The following is a 14,970-nucleotide window of genomic DNA, read 5'->3' on the forward strand; positions in this document are numbered from 1 at the left end:
ATACCATCATTGTTAAAAGTTAGGGAGGTTTGGATAGTTAGTTAAGATGAGATGAATTAAGATAAAAGTTGAAAGTTAAATAAAATATTGTTAGAATATTAATTTTTAATATTATTGTTGTTTTAAAATTTGAAAATGTTGAATTGTTTATTATATTTTATGTGAAAAATTGATAAAATTGTAATGATTAGATGAGATGAGTTAAAAGGCTTTTTGCATCCAAACCTCCCTAGTCTTAAGCCTAATTTAAAAGAATATTTAGAAATAGATTCAGAAGTAAGTATGCATCATCAATAGATGAGCAAGAGGATGAGATAGATCTAATGTGAGTGACAAATATGTGAGAACAATTAGCAGTATAAACGACATGATTATGAGAAATAACAGTTTGTAGAAAAACAAGGTAGGGTTAGAAGTCATATAGTTAAAACATGAAGAGTCGATGAACCATGAAGACTTATCTAAGGTGACAGACACGGCAATAATGGATCGAGACAAAACCTAGTGAATTAATACCTCAATATCAACTATAGTGAGAACAGGAGGTTGAGATGAAGTCTCAAGGGTAGACTTACATGTAGATGGAGGAGATGGAGCAACCATAACAACTTATTGAGTAGAAGCCCATTGTGTTTGGTATTGTAATTTGTATCATTCATTGATAGAGTAGATAGTCTTTTTGCAATACTTGCACGAAACTGACTTGGAGGACAACTGTGTAGTTGAATGGGTAGATGAAGGCTTGGGATCACTTGGAGAAGCACTTCCCACAACCATATTCGAAGATTGCATTTTGATAGTAGAATGATGATTTTCATCATAGATGAATTAAGAAACAACAGTCTCTAGAGTTAGAAGGGGTGTGCAATGCAAAAGGAAGATCGAGTTGGCTCAAAATTCTCATGTAGTGCCATAATGAAATGCATAAATTTTTTATGATCACAGTATGCCACAAATAATTCTATGTCTTGAGGGTCTACAATAGATAATTGTTCTCAAATATTATTTACTTGAGAATGAAAAGAAAAAAATGGGTTGACCTGATTCGTGACGCATTAGATAGAATTTAGTCTCAAATTGAATCTCCAATGAAGCATTATGAGTACACTTGGGTCAACACATTAGAAGATCACAAGTAACTTTTGCATTTCCAATCTTTGGAAGTAGACCATAAATAGATGGAACTGAAGTGTTGATAAACCAATAAAGTATCTTACAATGCATATTTACTATCCCACTCCTCAAGACGTGAAGCAAAATTATCTTCTGTCTTATCATCTTTAGGCTTAGGCGGAGAGGTTTTGCCAGACACAACCCTATAATCAATGTCCTTGTAGAAAACTTCCATATGTTAGGCCTACATATTGTAGTTGGACGTATTTAAAATAGGATCAATTAGATAAACAATATTGTCTAATTAGAATAACCTTGAGCCATTGGGAGAAGTCCAATGAAAAAACTACCGGAAAATATGAAACCAGTGCAAAACATTAAGTAGAGAGCACATGGCTAACGATCCAAGTTAGCGACTAGCATGATACTGTTGACGTGGCATGATGAGAGGGTGACACGTGTCATGAGTTGATGTCTCTGCGCATGGAGAAATCTGTCTTTGTGTGGATAATGGGCAAAACCTCTAGGTGGCAATGTCACGTGTGACTTCTGCTGAGGTTGATTTTTGTGTTTTTGAACTCAGTGGCGGATTTTCTATCACGAGATGTTGCTATATGTGTATATATATATAAAAGAATGTGTGCAATTGACTGTGGTGCATTTGAAGACGGATGGGATTGGTTCTTTAACAGATCAGACAATTTGTACCTTACGAACTTGATTATGAATTTTGATTTCAATACTAACTGCAATGATGATCGAAAAGCACCGAGCAGCGACAGACTCATTGCAAAAATTATACAAAGGGTTTACAGGAAACCTAGGGCTATAATGTCATGTAGAAAATAAGTAAAAATAAATTTCTATAACTAAATGAATAATTGTTATGCACAATAAGAGCACTCTCAATTATTTTTGTATTATACAAAAAATGCATATTATTAGAAGAATTGCTTTAAAAGAGAGTTTCATCTGATTATGTAAAATGAAATGTAAAATAAATTAAGCTACAGTAACCCACTTCATTTAGTAGGTACTGTTCATCCTTTAAACATTTTTTTATTATTTATGTTTCATTTACTTCTTCATTTTCTTTTATTTTGATTTTTACCATGTAAGCAAATTTTTTTTATTGTTCATAATTTAAAACACATATTTCATTTTCTTCTAAAAAATATCTTGGAAATATTTTTAAACCAGTTTTTTCATATTTTGATTTTATTTTTAATTTTTCTTTGGCTTATATATTTTTGTTTTATGTATATAGGATTGAATTATTTTACATTGTATATAAAAAAAAAAATTGCAAATAAAAAAAAATATATGGATATTGTCAATTTATTGGTAAAAAGGAAATATTTAAAAAGAATAAAAAGATTATTTAAATTATACGAAGACAAAATAAATAAATTGGTGAATGATGTATTGTAAAAGTTAATATTTAAAATAGAAAAAATATATTTTAATAATATATTTTAAATAATAAGATGAAGAATTCATTGTGAATGTTCAGAATTCCCATTTATAGGGAAATGACGCAAAGTGAAATAAGAATTTGAATAAATCCATCAACGCCAAGCAACCGAAAAGCTAGCTTACCGTAGATAGTATTGATTAAATTAAGCAAAGCGATGCTTCTACCTTTCTTGGAAGCGAATATCCACCATGAACCATGATCGCTCCCCAAAAAAGATGTTGAGGGAAGGCGCATTATTAATTTAGTACAAGAAGAAAAGCCATGCTGAGAGAAGGTGCTGAAAGGTGGTCATCTTTTTCTTTCCCTTTTTTGGAACGAACTGTAAGATTCCGGGCTCGCAATCATGTGCTACGGCGCTTGACGACAAGCCCCTAAAATCCATCTCAAAATCCCAAATTCTCTCTCAAAGTTTAGGAAAATAAGCAAGTACTACTCCATGCTATTAAACACTCATCCCAATAAACTCTACGTCACTCTCCCTTTTGAAGTGTTCCCTTCAGCCGTCCATTTTTCACATATGCCTTGTACCCCAAAACCTTCCAACCAACCAATAACCCTGACCAAGCAAGCCTTTAGTACCCTCTTGAAGTCATGTTCTTCAAGCCAAAACCAGCTCAAACAACTCCATGCACTTCTCCTTACCACAGGCCTATCGATCAAGAACAGCCTTATTACCCATCTTCTCATCAATCTTACGCTCTTGGGTGATATGTCATATGCTCGTCAACTATTCGATGAAATGCACAAGCCGCGAATATTCTTATGGAACACCCTCATTAAAGGATACGTGAAAAATGAGCTTCCCATGGAAGCATCTTCAATTTATAGGCAAATGCACGTTCTTGGTGTTCGTCCTGATCCCTTTACGTATCCATTTGTGGTCAAGGCATGTGCCAAACTGCCTGAACTGTGGACTGGTGGGGCAGTCCATGTCCATGTGATGAAATATGGATTGGAGTTTGTTTCTATGGTGAGGACTGAGCTGATGATAATGTATATGAAATTCGGGGAGCTGGGTAGTGCAGATTTTTTGTTTCAGAGTGTGGTAGAGAGGGATCTAGTGGCGTGGAATGCTTTAATTGCAGCCTGTGTGCAAAATGGACATGCTAGTAAAGCTCTTGGGTTGTTTCGCCGAATGGGTGTCGCTGGAATTAAGCCTGATGCAGTTACATTTGTGAGTGCTCTTTCAGCTTGTGGTCAATTAGGTTGTTTAGAGATTGGGGAGGAAATTTATGAAGCGGCCAGAAATGAAGGGATTGATTGCAATATCATTGTTGAAAATGCACGGCTTGACATGTATGTGAAATGTGGTAGCATTGACATGGCAAGGGCCTTGTTTATAAACATGCCTCAAAAGAGTGTCATTTCTTGGAGTACTATGATTTTGGGTTATGCCATCAATGGGGAGAGTGAAAAGGCACTGGCTTTGTTCTCTGGGATGCAGAATGAGGGATTCCTACCAAACCATGTTACCTATTTAGGGGTTCTATCTGCTTGTAGCCATGCTGGGCTAGTAAATGAAGGCTGGGTATATTTTGGGCGTATGGCTCGATCAAGTGAGAAGAATTTTCAACCAAGAAAAGAGCACTATGCTTGTATGGTTGACCTTCTTGGTCGGTCAGGGCATCTTGAGAAGGCGTATAACTTCATTAAAAGTATGCCCATAGAGCCAGATGCAGGAGTCTGGGGGGCTTTATTGGGTGCCTGTGCAATCCATCATGATGTCAAATTAGGGCAGCATGTAGCAGACTTGCTCTTTGAAGTAGCTGCTGACAGTGCTTCATATCACGTTTTAATGTCTAACATGTATGCAGCTGCTGGGAGGTGGGAATGTGTCGACAAGGTGAGACAGAGAATGCGAAAGAAAGGCATTAAAAAGGTAGCTGGTTATAGTGCAGTTGAATTCAATAGCGATTTTCATGTTTTTTACGGGGGAGATAGATCGCATGGACAGTCAGCCTTAATATACGAGAAGTTAGGGGATTTATTTGAACAGATAAAGAGTATGGGCTACATTCCCAAAACTGGTTCTGTGTTCCATGATGTAGAAACAGAGGAAAAGGAAGTCACAGTCAGGACTCATAGTGAAAAACTTGCTATTGCATTTGGTCTCATCAATATTCGGCCTGGATATCCCATCAGGGTGATGAAGAATTTGAGAACTTGCGCTGACTGCCATACTTTTTCCAAGTTCGTCTCCAAAGTCACAATGAGGGAGATTATTCTGAGAGATAAGATTCGTTTTCATCATTTTAGAAATGGGGTTTGTTCATGCAAAGACTTTTGGTGATTGCATAAGTGGTTGGTTGGAGAGGATCACACGTCAGCTCATATTATGTAGATTAGATGTGGCTTAACTTCCCCCCCATCTTCGAAACTGACCAACTTTGAGGTAAGCTAGACAAACAATCCAACTATTTTCTCCCAGTAAATGGAGGCATCTTTAGCGCATTGAAAATTATCCATGACCGCCTCAACATCGGCTACGAAAAAAATATGTTGGGATGCTCTTTTACTCGAACCCGCAAATACTGAGCATAGACCCATCTGGCATGCACGAAACCAAAGCTATCCACAACCAGGTTATATGTGATGCCATTAGTCTCTCTTCACAAGTAACAAAATTAAGCACAGAACATGTCAGGGTGTAGGAAATCAAGATTTTGGTGCTGCTGACCACCAGCCCTTTAAATGGAGAGGCAAAAGCTGCTCAACCGGCTGCTTCTGGCACTTGTAAGTTAAACCAGAAAGCAGTAATTCTAGAGAAAGCAACCGTTCACGAATCACGACTGCAGTCGGCCAAAGATTAACTCACAAGTACAAAGTGCCCACACAACCAGATCGCACATAAGCACAATGTCAAGGCAAAGCAGAAAATAAATTATAACCTCACACAAATAATTGGAATGCAGTTCTTTTACTATTTGCATGCAAATGTCTGTTCATATATACTTCAATTACATAAATGCTAGTATTTGTTGTCAATGGAGCACATTCCTTCCATCCAAGCACTGAACCTTCAAAGTATGCTAGCATATGTTTCTGAACAGTTGCAATCAACATCAATTTCCTTCTTTAGATATGAGTATGATGAAGATCATAGAAATCAAATCAGTTCATTTTAAGCCCTGACCAGGTTCACATGCATGCGTATGCACTTTTCCAACTCTATGATCTGATAAAGTTGGAGGTTCGATTTATGATACAATGACATTTTCCACGCATGGAACTAAAAAATTTATAGCAGTGTGCTTTGCATGATACGCGGCTCGTATCAACCAATCCACATCCTAACAGCCGTGATAAAAATATAATATTGAGATTAGTTTTCTACTTATACAGAGTATAAACATGTACTTCTACATTTGTATACATTGAGGCTAGAAGTTTTCAGGCCTCCAGCAGGTACTGAAAATTGGAATGCCTTATGAATGACATAATTACGAGAAAACCTATAGAACACATTTTTAAGGGAATGGTATGAGTAGATTAATATGTTACAGGTGATTAGGCTTCTTTAGCTGACCAGAAACATCTTTTCTTGCACCGACAATGACTGGAGAGGCAGAAAGAAGATTTTTCTTATCCGAAACAAATAGTTGATCACCATTCTCACTTTGTTTCTTCATCACCGGATTTTTTGGGTGAAGACCCAAACATCTGGACAGTTAAGCTCCCACCTACATAGAGGCAAAATTAATAAATGGAGAATATGTTTGCATCAAACAAGGATGAACAATTTTAGGGTTCAAGTCTTCCGAGGACCTAAAATGCTAAATCTCAGAAAGGAAGGGGTGTTTAATTGGGCAAGTCTAGAGTAGAAATCATCCTATGTCGTACTGTACTATGCCATAACAAGAAAACTTTAGTAGAAACTGTTGGAAAGAACAAGAGAAACAAAACAAAAGCAAAGGCAATGGTTTGAATTTATTTATGAGTTTAAAATGAAAACAAATAATGCATTTTTTTGGGGTTTAAAGCCAACTTAATGTCTGATTAGGATATATATATATAATATCATCCGAGATGTTCCTTGACAAAAAGCACTTTGCCCAAGGTGAGGTGCCTGTGTGAGGAATAAGGCTTGGAGCTAAGGAAACAAGAAGGAAAATAAGGTATAGCCTCTAAACTAAAAGAAGGTATAGGCTTTGAACTAGAAACACAACTGTCTAGCGGGGGTCTGTACTAGATTACAACTTTTCTAACTTAACTGGGATCTGGAGTACATTAAAAATGTTCCGTGACTTGACCAGATAGGATGCCTACTAGAAGAGCAGAGAGTTCAGCGTTTGGAGAGGTTGGATGTCATTGTATTTTGTTCTTTTATCGTGAAGGAAAAGGCAGACTATGTAGATTAGGCCTAGTTTGGTTTCAAAACCCAAACTTCCAAACAAAACACAAAAAATAATTTTAACTTTTTTCAAATCCTAAAATAATAATTATATTAAATAATTATATTCTAACCCTCTTTTAACCTTATCATTTTTTATTCAACTTTTTTTCTCTCTTTTCTCAAAACCCCATAAAAATTACACTATGTGAACTCAACTTGGGCTATATGAATTCCAATTCAATTCATAGAATGCCAAAAGGGAGCTATGGGTAGAGAAAGTGTCTTCCAAGTCAGCTGCAATCTTCTTAAGATGGAAGAGTTTAGCAAAAGAGGCATACTATGAGGAAGCTCATGCTTTGAGAAATAGTACCAACCTTTGTTAGGGATCATCTAAAATGAGAGGAACAGTTACTCAAATTGCATGGGTTTTGCAATCATTTGGGCCAGGAGGAGCCAGAATTTTAGATGTATGATTGGACTTCGAGGTCGTATCGCAGCATTACCTTTCATTTTTTCCCTCTGCTTTTATTGGTGTTACATGGGTAAGAACTCTATTTCCCTTCATTTAGTACTTCAACAAGCATTTCTTATTCTTCACTCTTACTGAAACAGTTCCCCCTTGGCAGCACTTCTCAGTTTAGTTTTCGAATTCAAAAATTGAATGACCACAAAAACTAGGTGAGAGGATCAAGTCTCAATATACCATTATATTAGTGAAGCCTAAGCATTTATCTGAAAAGGCACCAAATGTTTAGAATTATTGTATCTCTTTTAATTATACTTTCATAATCTTAGTAATATCAGAATCTCGAAAGCATAGTCTACGTCATTCAGATGAAACCACACCATTTCCTTGGGCTTTGTTTGTGCATATGAGTACGGAAAACTAAATATAGATGCAGTCTCTGAAACTATTAGTAATTCTATCTAGCATGAAGAATATTGGAATTCTAGAGAGAGAGAGAGAGATCAGGAAGAGAAGAGCAACATATGTGAAAATGTCTGCAATGTTCCGTTTCTTTTATGAACTTTTATGCTCTAAAAGAACAATGTAACCACACCTCTCTTTGGTCAACTTTAGTAGTTCTGGAGATGCAACCCGGCAACTAATGATTAGCAGAACACAGAAGTTAGTAAGTTACCTAGCACAAGAGCAGCACCGATCCAACCAGCAGAACCCCACCTTTCACCAAGTAGAAACCATGCAAACCCAGCACCCCAGACAGGCTCCAAACCATAAATTATTGCAGTTTCGGTAGCTGATATGTCACGCATTGCAGCCACCTATTCAATTAACCAATTTTACAAAAAGGCATCATTAGAAGATGAAATATTGCATATAAAGACTCAAAAGTTTTTCACTAGTGTCCTGCTCTGTAGTGAAATCTTAGAATTCAACATTTCAGCACTAAACATTTTCAAGTATTTTAAATATTTTTGTTGTAGCCAGTTTGAAAATTGGGTATGGATTCCCGAATTTTGTCAAGATTGCAGAAAGAAACATTGTGAAATAAGTGATTCTTTTAACCTCAAAATGTTGCAATATCAGTAAAGGTCAAACAATCACGTTAACTGAAAGGAGATTTATAGTACCAACAGCAAGAGCTTGGATGAATTGTTTTTGATAATATATTAACATAATGAAAGACTGAAGAAATATGGCTGAAACACAGCCAGGAACAAAAACTTTTGGTATCTTGCTACAAATAATCATGAAGGATGTAGCAGCCATTGCCAAAAAGAGCCTAATCCATGATCTAGAGTTCATTAAAGTGTTGTCAATCACTGGGGAAGAAAAATGGTAGGACCTGCTCAAAATTACATTGTAACAGGAAATTAGAGAGTACTTTTAGCTCGTCTAGTGATTGATGGAAACAAAAATAACTTGAAGGTACAGCTTCAAAGAGCGTTCATAGATGCTTTAATAAATAACTACACAACTGAATGACATGATTCAATATGAATGAACCATACGCAGATGGGAAGGGCTAAGTGGATACGTGTTTATTCGTTTAAATGAACAAGATGCTTATCAGTAAACAGACATTGCCTATGTAGGATAGCATGGCAGTTGCCATTCCAAATATAAGAGCTTTATAAAGTAAAATTTCATAATTGTACAGCTTTAAATCAGGGAAGCTCAATTTGGAAATACAAGAAAGAACCTTCGATGTTTAATATTTCATCATCATGGAGGTAACAGACTAGGAAGTGTACCTCTACCCATAAGCATAACCCAGTTGAAAATACACCCGTGTAAACTGCAGGTATCCATGGAAATGTAACCATCCAATTCCAAAGCATTGCCCATGTCCATGATGATGGCCTGAATTCTTGGATGCCACCAAAGCATCCTCCAAGAACATGCCATAATGTCGATGACAGGGCAACAATAAATACCTGAATGGAAAAACTCGAACTATTCAAACCATACACGAAGAAGACTAAAAAGCTTTTTTCTTTGTCACAATATACACAGTAGGGTATTAACCTTACCTCATATCCAATAAGAGCTAAAAAGTTCTCTTTCTTTGTGTTTCTTGAAATATGTTCGGTCCTTAGCGTATGGACACCAAAGAAAACTGCACTTAAGAAGTTCAACAGATCACCCACCTGAAATAGTTTGGTAAGAGAAACAATATTAAGGATACATAACATTCGCAGTATGAAAAGAGAAATAGTTTGGTAGTTGAAGAGACACTCATAAATTAAGTTCTTTGCCTCATGACTTCATGACCAAGTGCGTCACAACCGCAGTATGAAAACAGAAGCAGTAGATAATGATTAAGGCAAGGCTTACAGATGGAGGTGATCCGCTGGATTCCAGCATTGCGACACCTAAAATGGACATGAGAGCTCCAAACCAGGTACGGGCAGGAACTTTTGCTCCCAACATACTATCAAGCAAGGGAACCACAATAACCTGACAAATTCATCAAAACAGGCTGTACTTTCAAGTACTCTTATAAAGCAAAGAACTTTCCTTAATGTACAAGGAGAAAAAGTTAAGATAGATACACTGAACATAGATAGAAATGATGCACGCCCAGAATCAGATGTTACCAAACCTAGGGCCTGCATCAGGTACCCCAGACTGATCCAGAAACCCAACTCTATCCCTGCATTACGGGTGCCAACATCACCCCTTGCTCGCAATACCAATGGGATGAATAGGATGGCAGACATCGTAAATCGCATGGCGGTGAAAGCTGCTGGGTCGATTATCGCTTCAACCTCTTTCACAACTGGGATGTTACTAGCTACAACATATAAGAGCTACAATTAAAAAAAAAAAAAAAACTGTTTCAATTAATTTTCAATGCTAGTAATAAATGAATCATTTAGGGTGCATAGGTGATGGATACAAATTTACTTGAGATTGTCATATGGAGAATGGTGATCATACCTTTATTATTTATGATTATGTAAACAACTACAAAGCATGTACACACTTGCGTGCACGTGCACACATGCACAGAGACAGAGAGAGAGAGAGAGAGAGAGAGAGAGAGATGGGGTGTTTTGGCTGCTTGCATATGCCTAGCCCCTAGCTCATAAGTATAACCTGTTAAGTAGTTGAAGCTACTCAGGCAAATGAAGGCCGGCTGTTTGCATATGCCTAGGCCATAGCTCATAAGTATAACCTGTTAAGTAGTTGAAGCTACTCAGGCAAATGAAGACCAAAAACGAGGAAAAATAAGTTTAAATCCAAAGTGGAGAAGCATTAGTAGCTAGTTTGTTCTTTCACGGGTAGAATTCTGGAAAAGTAATTCTTTCTAAATGACTAGGTTACTGACAGCTTTTTACAATTAGAGTTGGCCCTTGGGAGAATACACATTATTAAGCCGTCAATTCAAGCATAACTACATGACCTATTCCAATGGTTAAGCACCCAACCAATGGTGCTCCTCAGTTTCTATTTGGGATGTAGTGATTGAGAAGATTAGAGGAGTTACCCTGATTATATTTGTCTAAAGGTGGAAGGAAGAGTTACCCTGCACATTGACTAATCTCCCCACTTATTTCCTCTCTCTCTTTCCTTTATCAGTTGGGGTTGCTAAAAGAATTGAGAGGATTTATAGGAATTTCTTGTGGTATGGTAATGGGGAGGAAAGAAAGTTTCATTTGGTGAGTTGGAATAAGGTTTGTCTTCTGCTTTTCCATGGAGGGTTGGGAGTGTGAAATTTAAGAGTAATGCATTTTAGCGAAATATTATGGATGTTAAACATGGGAGGATATGGGGGAGTTGGTGTTCGAATGAAGTAAGAAGGGTGTTTGGGTTGGGTTTGTGGAAGTCTATTTGGCTGGGATGGGGGGAATTTGCCAAGAATACTAAATTCAAGATGGAGGATGAGGCAAAGATCAATTTTTGGCATGATGCTTGGTGTGGGGATTGACCTCTCAAGGTCGTTTTCCCTAATCTCTTCAGGATTACTAGAGATAAGGGGCCGCAGTGGCTGATTCCTATCACTTTTCTAACAATATGATTTTCTGGATTTTGGAAGTTACTAGAGATGTGCAGGATTGGGAAGTACGTGAATTTCTAGATTTATTAGGAAGATTATATGAGATGAAGCTTGATCAGAACAGGGAGGACAGTTTGCTGTGGGTGCATACAGTTAATTCCAGATTTTCAATGAGTTCTTTGTACAAGACATTAACCAATCATGGGGTCAAAGATTATCCGTGGAAATGTATCTGGAGAGCCAAGGTGCCTATTAAGGTTGCTTTCTTCTGCTGGCTGGTGTCTCTTGGGAAAATACTAACCATTGACAACTTGAGGAAGAGAGGTTTTTAGGTGGCTGACTGATGTTTTATATGTAAGAAGAATGGTGAATCTATAGATCACATTTTCCTTCATTGTGAGGTGGCGACATTGTTGTGGAATGAGATATTTGCAAAGGTTGACATTTTCTGGGTGATGCCTATGCATGTGGTGGGTCTCTTTGTATGCTGGCCACGTATTGAGGGGAGAAGTAACAACAATGCTACGATGAAGATGATTCCCGTGTGCTTACTTTGCTGTTTATGGTTAGAAAGGAACAGAAAGTACTTTGATAATTGTGAACGTTCTATACGGGAACTAAGGGAGTTTTTCCTTAATATTTTAAGCTTTTGGGTTAAGAATCTTGTAAGGAACGGAAATGATTGTAATGTTTTGCTTTAGTTGTATTTTGCCTTAACTTATATAGGTAAGTGTTCTCATTTGTATACATCCTGTGTATTTGGGCTATGCCTATTTACTTAGAATAAAATTTCATTTATTAATTATAAAAAAAAAAAAATGGCAGGATTGATTGATTTCTTCCATAAGAAAAACAGACATTCTTGTTTGTGCATTGCAAATGATGCAAGTAAGGGCTACTAAACTCTAGATTTTGGGTTTAAAAAAGACCCAAAAATTTTATTTTTCTTGATTTTTGCATAGGGTTACTCTAATAAGATAACTTTGCCCCCCCTCCCCCCAAAATATATCAATATATATATATATATATATATTTTCATGATTTCATCTTAGCACTACTCCTATATTATATAACAAAAGTTCTGCATACCTCTTTATCAGTCAAAATGCTGGACGTTGAGGTATAACTACTATTTTAAGTATTTTTGGTACCAACCATTTTCACTGAACTGAGATAAAAAAGGAAAAGATATTTATTCTATACAAAATAAGAAAGTACTACAATGTCCAAGTCTGGCATATTCTATTTAAAAATAATAATAAATATGAAATTCAGGTAAAAAAATTATTTATTTAACAATAGATCCCTTGAATAATTATAAAAGAATGCTACACAATATCTCACACCACACATTTTATATATTTTTTTTTGTTTTGGTTTTTTAAAAAAGCTGGCGCAAAAACTTCTAACATCCCCTCTTTTTCCATGCGGGAGAGGCGGGATTTGCGCAGGGGACATACCTCAAACAAGAAAGGAAATAGAGGTAAATCGCTTCTGAATATAATAAAATATTCTCGGCGACCAAACAGATGCCAAGCAACTGAAAAGCTTGCTTACCGTAGACAATAGTGATGACATTGAGTAAAATAACGCTTCTAATTCTCTTGGAAGCGAATAATGTTCTTCGCCATGATGATCGCCTCCCAAAAAAGGACTTGAAAGTCAGGGCTGGTCTCCCTAAGGATCGAGTATCCGACTCAACCAACAACGTGTTTGGCTGCAAAGTCGAATGATCCGAATCAACGGTCTTTTTTAGTCCTTGATTGGCTGCAGAAGAAATATGAGGAGGAGTAATACAAGAAGAAGAGCCGTTCAGCGAGAAGGTAGTGAGACAAGGTCTTTTTGATGAACCGGCGCGGAAGGACAAGAAAATAGAGGGATTGGGTAGAGAAGCGGAGAAATAAATGGCGGAGTCGACCGTTCTGATCACTGGCCAATTACACGGTGACGGTGAAGCCATGGACGCCGAGCAGGGAGCTCAGAGCTGTGTGTCTCTGGCCACTGGTCACTGACGGACTGACACCGAACTCACTCCGTAAAACCGTGCTGAATGACGGAAATGCCCTTGGAGTTTATAGCATCTAGGCTCTGTATTCTGAATCTCTGATTAGTTAGGCTGTATTAGTAAGAGCATAACGATAAAGTTTATCTTAACTAGCTTTCATCTACAATAAATCAACTAGTCCACATTATTTAGACAATATTTAGCTCAGTCACCTTAATTTTGTTATAAACTATTTTGAATTGTATGACCACATTTATTTAATCGTTATATGCATAGTATATAATATTAGCATAGTACCAGTATAGTGAGTTAGCCGACATATACATAGTGCATAGTATTAGCATAGTACTAGCATAGTGAGTTAGCCGACATATGTATAGTGCATAGTGCTAGCATAGTACCAGCATAGTCCCCTTTGTACGCCTATATATATCGTTAAATCCTTTAAGAAATTCATAAGTTTCATAACTTCTCTAAGCTCTATCTCTCTCTCCTTTTGAAAGTTTTATAACACGTTATGGCTCTCTCTTTTCAGTGATTTCATAACACGTTATCAGCACGAAAGTTCTGACGATTTTGAAGCTAGTAGTCCTCTACTTCAAGTAAGTTTTTCAATATATTTTTGTAGTTTCTAAAATGAATATGAAATGTTACATTACTTAATGAAAACTCTATACTTATGTTCCTGATTTATATATGTAAAAAATGTCAAATCTTATAAAATTGAAATTCGTTGCTCTTGACATTTCTGGAAAAAATTATTTATCTTGGATCCTTGATGCTGAGATCCATCTGGATGCGATGAACTTGGGAGATACAATTAAAGAAAGAAATCAAGGGTCCCTGTAGGACCGTGCTAAGGCAATGATTTTCCTTCGGCACCATCTTCATGAAGAATTAAAAACTGAGTATTTAACGGTGAAAGATCCACTTATTTTGTGGAATGATTTAAGGGAGAGATATGAACACCAGAAAACTGTAATCCTCCCAAAAGCTCGTCATGATTGGATGCACCTGAGGTTGCAAGACTTCAAAAGTATTAGTGAGTATAACTCTGCACTCTTTAAAATTAGCTCGCTATTGAAATTATGTGGTGAAAAAGTCACTGATGATGACCTGTTAGAGAAGACATATACTATTTTTCATACCTCAAATGTGCTCCTACAGTAGCAGTATCGAGAGCGAAAGTTCAAGAAATATTCTGAACTTATATCTTGTCTTCTATTAGCTGAGCAAAATAATAAGCTTTTATTAAGAAATCGCCAGTCATATCCTACTGGTTCTATATCATTCCCTGAAGTGAATGATACTAGATTTATATCATTCCCAGAAGCGAATGGTGCATATTTTCAAAGAAAACGAGGGCGTGGACGTGGTAGGAAAAATTATAGAAGTGGAGGTCCTAGAAGTGACCACACTAAAAGGGACAATAATAGATATACACCGTACCACCAGAAGTGGTTCAACTCAGAGAAGGGCAAAAGTCCTCAAAACAAATTTTTAAAGAAAGATGAAAATGGATGCCATAGATGTGGTATGACTGGACATTGGGCTCGTATCTGTCGTACAGCTAGGC

The 14,970-nt window shown here is 36.8% G+C and overlaps 1 protein-coding gene and 1 pseudogene across 1 annotated transcript; one reads left to right on the forward strand and one right to left on the reverse strand.

Annotated features, from left to right (window-relative positions):
• The first annotated feature begins 2,661 nt into the window (after positions 1 to 2,661).
• On the forward strand, positions 2,662 to 5,598 carry LOC122311279 (pentatricopeptide repeat-containing protein At2g01510, mitochondrial). Its single transcript, XM_043125769.1, has one exon. The coding sequence runs from the start codon at positions 3,027 to 3,029 to the stop codon at positions 4,878 to 4,880; it is 1,854 nt and encodes a 617-aa protein (XP_042981703.1). The 5' UTR covers positions 2,662 to 3,026; the 3' UTR covers positions 4,881 to 5,598.
• A 292-nt stretch (positions 5,599 to 5,890) lies between these two features.
• LOC122311280 lies at positions 5,891 to 13,484 on the reverse strand (annotated as a pseudogene).
• Positions 13,485 to 14,970: the final 1,486 nt, after the last annotated feature.

The sequence above is a fragment of the Carya illinoinensis genome, chromosome 5 (genome assembly GCF_018687715.1).
Source record: "Carya illinoinensis cultivar Pawnee chromosome 5, C.illinoinensisPawnee_v1, whole genome shotgun sequence".
Lineage (NCBI taxonomy): Eukaryota > Viridiplantae > Streptophyta > Magnoliopsida > Fagales > Juglandaceae > Carya > Carya illinoinensis.